Genomic DNA, 7231 nt, shown 5'->3' with positions numbered 1-7231 from the left:
GTGTCATCTGCAAACTTAGTGAGGGTGCACTGTGTCCCCTCGTCCAAATCGTTGATGAAGATGTTAAACAGGAGTGGCCCCAGTACTGAGCCTTGGGGGACACCACTTGTGACTGGTCGCCAACTGGATTTAACTCCCTTGACCACAACTCTCTGGACTTGGCCACCCAACCAGTTTTTCACCCAGCGAAACATATGTCTGTTCAAGTCAAGAGCAGTTAATTTCTCTAGGAGAATGCTGTGGGTAACTGTGTTGAATGCCTTGCTAAAGTTAAGATAAATGACATCCACAGCCTTTCCTTCATCCAGCAAGCAGGTCACCCAGTCACAGAAGGAGATCAGGTTTGTTAAACAGGACCTGCCCTTCATAAACGCATGGATCTGACCACCCGGTTGTCCGGCATGTGCTGCACAATGGAACTCAGGATAATCTGCTACAACAGCTTCCCTGGGACTGAAGTCAAACTGACAGGCCTGTAATTTCCTGGATCATCCTTCCGTCCCTTCTTATTGATGAGTGTTATATTTGCTGTCTTCGAGTCAGCTGGGACCTCTCCAGTTACCCAGGACTGCTGACTAATGAAGGAGAGCGGCCTGGTAAGCAGCCCTGCCAGCTCTCTCAGGATTCTAGGATGGATCCCATCTGGCCCCACAGATTCATGGACGTTGACGTCCGTAGGTCCCTGACCAGCTCCTTGTGAATTGTGGGGGGCACATTTTGCTGCTGGTCCCATTCTCTTGGCTTGGGGGACTGGCTTCCCTGAGTACAGGGGTTACTTTCGCTAAAGACTGAGGCAAAGAAGGCATTAAGCACCTCAGCCTTATCCTCACCTTTCATTACTATATTACCTTCTGGATCTAGCAGGAGATGGAGACGCTCTCTGTCCTTTCTTTTGTTATTGATGTAATTATAAAAGCTTTTCTTATAATCTTGTACTTTCAAAGGCAGATTAATTTCTAACTGGGCCTTGGACCTTCTAATAAGCTCCCTATATAACCTAACGATATCCTTATATTCACTATGAGTGGCCTGCCCTCCCTTCCAGAGGCCATAAACTCTCTTTTTATGCCCTGATCTTTAGCAATATGTCCCTATTCAGCCAAGCTGGTCTTCTACGCTGCCAGCTTGTCTTGAGGCACATAGGGATGGCCTGCTCCTGTGCCTTCAAGATTTTATCCCTAAGTAATGTCCAGCCTTCCTGGACTCCTATGCCCTTCAAAACTGATTCCCAAGGGATTTTATTAAGTAGCCTCCCATTTAGCTTCACCCTTCCTGCCTGAAAAACTGAGAAATAAATACTTTCCTCTTCACACAGAGGATGACTGTGTGCAAGGCATTTGGTATGACGGGTTGGGAGCTCTGGAAGCAACCAGACCAAAGTCTAAGACTCTGATAAAATTTCCCTGCAATCTTAAAGTCGACTCAGGTCTACAATGAAAGGACATCAAGGAAATGAGGTGAGGTAGGAAAATCTCAGAATTTCACAGGCAATATGAAGGAACCTTTTTCTTGGAACATGTAAAATTGCCTTGTACCGAAGTTAATGATCATATGAAGAAAGTCATGTGGCCATGGCTTGCTTGTATTTTTCAGCAGTTTGAAAAATGTTGCTACCATGAACTGTATCTCTATGGCCTTCTTCATTGATTCTTTCCTGTGAATCAGTCACAGTCAGACTTATGCAGTGGCTCTGCAGGTTTTAAATGGGCAAGCTTACCAGTTACTCCTCCGTGCATTTCGCCTAAGGCTAGCAGAATCTGTTCCTTGATGTTAGTGATGAGCTCATTTGGAGATGAACTCCCTATACACCAGGGAGGCCACCTGAACTCATCAGAACTCCGCTCCAAACAATGTAGGTTTCAAAGGTCCTAAATGAGTACTTGGTAAACATGTTGACTCATAACTGAAATAAGTCCTTATTTTAAAAATGAAAACCAGAGGAAAAAGGCAATGTTGACAGTGAGATGGTAAGTCACAGAAACTCTATTATGAGTCAAAACAACAGATGTAATGTGAACAATGGAATCTTTTATAAATACAAATCAGACTTTTCTATTTTACACATTGGAAAGGCTAATAGGCTAAAAATAAATTTCCCTGAATTTCTCAGTAATGTTCTGTGGTCAGTGTTGACTGGCTGTTACCAAAAAAAGCCCGTGGATGACTTATATTCCAACAGAGTCACTAACCTCAAACCACATTTTTCTGTCAGACCTCACATTAGTAACTATAACCACTTCCACTAACTATATTCTTTTTGCAGCAAAGAAGCAAATAACAGGTGATTCATATATCAGTGATTTCTTGATCTATATTCACTTTCCTTCTTTCTTTATTAGCAGGCTAACTGACTGCATGAGTCACCAATTATCACCTTAAGCACCAGACAGGAACTAAATCATCACAGTGCTCCCTCCACAAAGTAGGCATCATACGGTGTTGGCTGTAATCAGTCTCTGGGGCCCAGATACCTCAGACTTCAAACACAAAATAACTTTGTACTTCACATGTCACGGTATGAAGAACCAGCGTTTCTGGAACCAGAAGAACTTCTCCAGCTCAAATATTCTCTTGGCTTGCACTAATCTATCTGTTACCACAATAGATAAGCTACAGTTGATGAATCAAAGTATCACATAGAGGCAAACAGAGTGCCTCCCCCTGCTCACTGACAATGGAGAAAGTAGGATGGCCAGATCATGTTTATATTTCCATATTATATTTCCACGAGGGAGAGGAGAAAATCAGTTACTACTGCATTCCTTGCATGGTATGGACCGTTATTGACAACTCACTCAGCAGACCAAGCACATGAAGAAACAAAACTCAGTGGAACAACATTTACAGAGCTGCTTCTAGTTTCCTATTATCATGATAGACATCTGATAATTTATAGCCAGCTTTCAAACCCTATTACTAAGACTTTGCACAATGAACAAATAAATTTTGCACCAGCTCTTGCCCAAGAGGAATGCTGGGCTTGCCTTTTCTTTTGACTTTTTCACTGGTGTAATTACAATTGCTTCAGTGATGAAACCTTTGACTGATACCACAGAGAGAGCACGTCACAACACATGAAATTCATCAACCAGAAAGTATTCCTAACTGTCTCTAAATACATCATGAAGGTAACTTTTCTTTTTAATGTTTTCTCCCTATTTTTAGCAGGTAAATGGAGACCTGACAATTTACCCTTGTCTGACATGAGCCTACAATATTATTTCTGCCTAGTCATGTGGCCCTAACTGTGCCACCCAGCTCTTCCTATCCTGCCGCAGCGTGACAACAACTTTCCAGTGACTCCCTTCTGCTTAATCACACAGTCAGGGTGGAGTAGACTTCTCAGATGATGGAAGTACCAATGAGATGCAATGGAAAAATTTTTGAACGACATGTGTGTATCTTCAGACCTTGTTTTCTCTTTTGCAGATGAACAAAGAGGCTAAAAGAGTAATGCTGTTTTGGACTTCATAAATTTTACATCTTCAAAACCCAGGCAAATAATTACATACTAGTAAAAAGGCAATTCCTGCACAAAAATTTAATTAACCATATCTCTCCTCTCCTCCTCTCTCTACTGATGCATGCTTACCTTTCTAGACCTTCTAGGAGGCTTTTAAAGAGTAAAGTTAGAGAGCTCAAACACTTAAAATTGTCATTTCTCCAAAGGTACACGGCTAGTACTTAAGTTGGAAATTGTTATGTGCTTAATTAGTCATAGAATACATAATATCGGATAACTTAGCAAATCATGACACACATAGGAATCGCTATAAAACACACTTCCTTTGAATTCTCACAAAACACCTCCATTATCCCTCCACAAACAGATTCTGTCAGGTAAAGGTGAATGCACAAATTACACTCTTCTGTCAGTTTAAATGTTGCAAATACTCCATTCTAGTACGTTACTCTAAATGACTCTGGTGTAAGTAAGATAAGCCTCTGCCACATTAAGATCATAGCAAATTAGAAGACTTGAACATAAGGCTCTTTGCCTGAGGCTCTTCTACTACACCACATGGATTTCCGTGCAGGACACTGGTATTCCTGCTATTAAAAGCATTGAAAGAAGATATCTCAAAAAATCTTCTAACTCCATCTCAGCGAATGGAAATCTCGTAGGTCTTTTCTAGCTTTGCTTCCTATAACAGTATGATTAAAACCTGTCGTACAAATTACTTAATTGCCCCTTCCCCCAAAAATCCACTGAAAATAACATCCTCATTAGACAAAGAATAAAATAAATGAGGGATTACCTTGGCAGGTCCGTTCATCTGTGAGCAGTTTATAGCCTTTCTGGCAGCTGCACTCAAAGCTGCCAACCGTGTTTCGGCAGAAATGGTCACAGCCACCGTTGTTTACCAAGCACTCATCAATGTCTGCAAAGAATGAATGGGCAAAAATTCAGTTCACAACAGTAATTCAGTAGTTCAGGCCAGGAGTATAGAAGTTCGCTCAGATCCCCAAGAAGGCTGCTGTCCCTGTTCAGAATCAGGTTGGTTGGATGCATCTCTTTCCTTTTATAAGCCTTTCTCGCAAGGCTTACAAAAGAGCTATGGGTTGAGTCGTTCCAGAGACAGAAGTATTTCAGAACTGGAACCACTAGACGACCCAAACTGAGGCACTTTGATGTTAAAGAAAATTCAGGGAAGCTTCTTTGTAGAGGTAGTACCTGCCTGACAGAATACTTTAGCCTGTATAAGATGTGACTCTATTCCCTTATATAGGAACTATCAATACCCACGAACACATGAAAAATTTAAATAAGAACAAACACAAAGTAAAACATCTTTGAATTTTGGAAAAAATACTTCCAGTATCCCTCAATAAATAAATGTAGGGATACATTTGTTTAGAATTAGCATTATACGCTAATTTTTCCATTATGAACACAATGTCACTGAATACTCATTTTCATGTGTCTAAATTTTTTTATTTGGTTTAATAGAAGGGCAACTGCAAGTGCATAGGAAATGTTGCTTCTTCAGTTGTTCTGAAGGCAGAGCACCAATTACATTTACTTGAAAGCCATATATATGTATGAAGGATGAGATCAATGCCACTTACTTTAAATAATGATTATAAAGTGCACTGATGAACTTGATAAAACCTCTGTTCTGAATTTTAGCTTGATGATTCTACTTCCTCCACCTTATAACTTCTTCCAGAGATGCTGAAGAACTGGAATGACCGGTCCCTTTTGCAACCCATAAAATCTTGTGCAGTAAGTATATAATAGGTCATAGAACCTCATCTGAAGTACAGGACAACATTCTGTCCTCCTCCACTTCTAAAACCATGGATCCACATTTATTTGAGAAAGAAACAAAGCACGTTTTTTTTTTCCAGTAAAAGCCAGTGCCAAAATCCAGCTCTTTTTAGGGATGCACACAGTGAAGAAGTAATATAACACAGAACCTTGGCTGCCCACTTCTGAAAGGGAAAACAAGATCTCTCAGGAAATTGAGTGGAAGAGTGATGTTTCCTATGGAAAAGCCTCTGGCTCTAAGAGCTTTGAAACTCCGAGGTAACAGCCAGCCATTTAAAAAGGAGATCTTGCAAAATGCAAATCTAATAGCTGGCTGAGAGGCAAATTCAGCTCTCCTCTAAACAGCACTTTTCTGCACTGACATTCACAGAAACATGCTCAGGAGGATGTAGTAATTAAATAAACAAGAACAATGTATATTGTTACAAAGGTTTGCATTTGTGGCAAAGAGAAAGCAAATGTGCTCTGAGACCCTCTAAACTAATACTACTGCTTATTACTTTTGTGTCTGGTTCTGCAGAGGAGTGGCTTTTGCATTCAGTCCCATTAAAAGCATGGGGGTAAAATGGAAGGTAGCAGCTGTGGTGGTTATTACAACCCTGAGTGCTTTGCACAAAGCCAGCTCAAATCTTTATGTTTTGGGTAACAACGTTCTCAGTCATCTGAAACCAGGAGTTGTGCTTGTTGTCCGTGGTCCTCCATTTCTGGCGATAAGGCTACCCAAGAACAGATAACCCTAGGCTCCCAATCTCATAAATGCAGAACAACACACTGAGGGTTGCTCTATATAATGAGACTGGAGGTAGCAATACATTTGGCTTCAGCTGTGATCATCAGCACAGGTCAAGATCAGTAGTGAAAATACAAGAGTTCTTGGCCCATTTCCTGCAGGCTGGCATTTCCATTTGTAGAAGTGACTCCTCCCAGCTCCAGTATGTGCAGCTGGGACTATGTTGCAGGTCTTATGATGGATTACCACAACAGTTCCATCCTTTTGCACAGTACAGGTGTACCTAACTATAGTTTAGCTTGCCCTGACAAAACTGTTAGACAAATGGAATTGTGAATTAAAATTACTAATATATTATGCATCATAAACACACAAAGCAGTCATCCATCATGAAGACAATCTCTTCTACCCATGATAAGAACAACATGACCTTTGGGCTACTCTGCTGCCTGAGACTGCTTGAAGCAGAAATTACTTGCAGCCTGTCAGACACCATTCTGAAGTAAGGATTGATGTTTAAAATGATTGCTCCTGGATTTCACACATTAAATTCCAAATTCCAGTGTCATTAACTTTCTTTTCAGGGTCTCTGAAGATCATAAGGGACAAAAATGAAACCCTCCTGGCCTCGGAGGGTACATCTGAAGTTGTTAATCATTGGAATTCCACTGACAATGCAGCATATCAGTTTTACATGAGTAATTCTTTGGAATAATTCTGAACCAGGATCTGAGTAAAACCTGGGAGAGCATACAGGAAAAGAAAGTATTTATTAATTTCTTCTAGATGGAAAACATGATCTGGCCTTTTGAAACCAGGACCATCAAAACATAATAGAGGTCAAAACTGTTAGCTGCAAAAACATTCTAAATAACACAAATAGTGCAAATGTCTCTGCTCTCACTGTATTTCTTTCCACAGCCATAGTGAGACTGACAAGTCATGTAAAAATTATTTCACTCTATGGAGAGCAGTGCATTGCTGCATTTCACTTGGAGGAGAGCAGTATCCAATCATATCACGTCTAACTGGTTCATAGAAATTGCACCAAGTCTATACACCCACTATTTTTCTTTCCATAGCTATAAATAATTTGTGTTACGAGCCATGTGAAAATAAATGATTCCACTGTGTGAGAAAGTGAGGATCAATTTATCTTTAAACTGACTGGTATCCAACTTTGTCAAGTGCCTGTTTGAACTTCACAGAGTCTTCCTATCATGTAGGGA

General features: G+C 40.5%; 1 protein-coding gene across 1 annotated transcript in view; it reads right to left on the bottom strand.

The window, feature by feature from the left end:
* Positions 1-562: 562 nt before the first annotated feature.
* Positions 563-7231, bottom strand: part of LOC104275061 (signal peptide, CUB and EGF-like domain-containing protein 1) — a gene marked incomplete at both ends in the record, with an annotated part of 51505 nt that continues 44836 nt past the window's right edge. The window contains 2 exons of the mRNA XM_009870904.1: positions 563-759; positions 4260-4382. Coding sequence (XP_009869206.1) covers positions 563-759; positions 4260-4382 — 320 coding nt within the window. The remainder of the gene's footprint in view (positions 760-4259; positions 4383-7231) is intronic.

The sequence above is a fragment of the Apaloderma vittatum genome, unplaced genomic scaffold, assembly GCF_000703405.1.
Source record: "Apaloderma vittatum isolate BGI_N311 unplaced genomic scaffold, ASM70340v1 scaffold12786, whole genome shotgun sequence".
NCBI classification, from domain to species: domain Eukaryota; kingdom Metazoa; phylum Chordata; class Aves; order Trogoniformes; family Trogonidae; genus Apaloderma; species Apaloderma vittatum.
The sequence above is the reverse complement of the archived record's forward strand: the minus strand, read 5'-3'. Positions and strand labels throughout refer to the sequence as shown.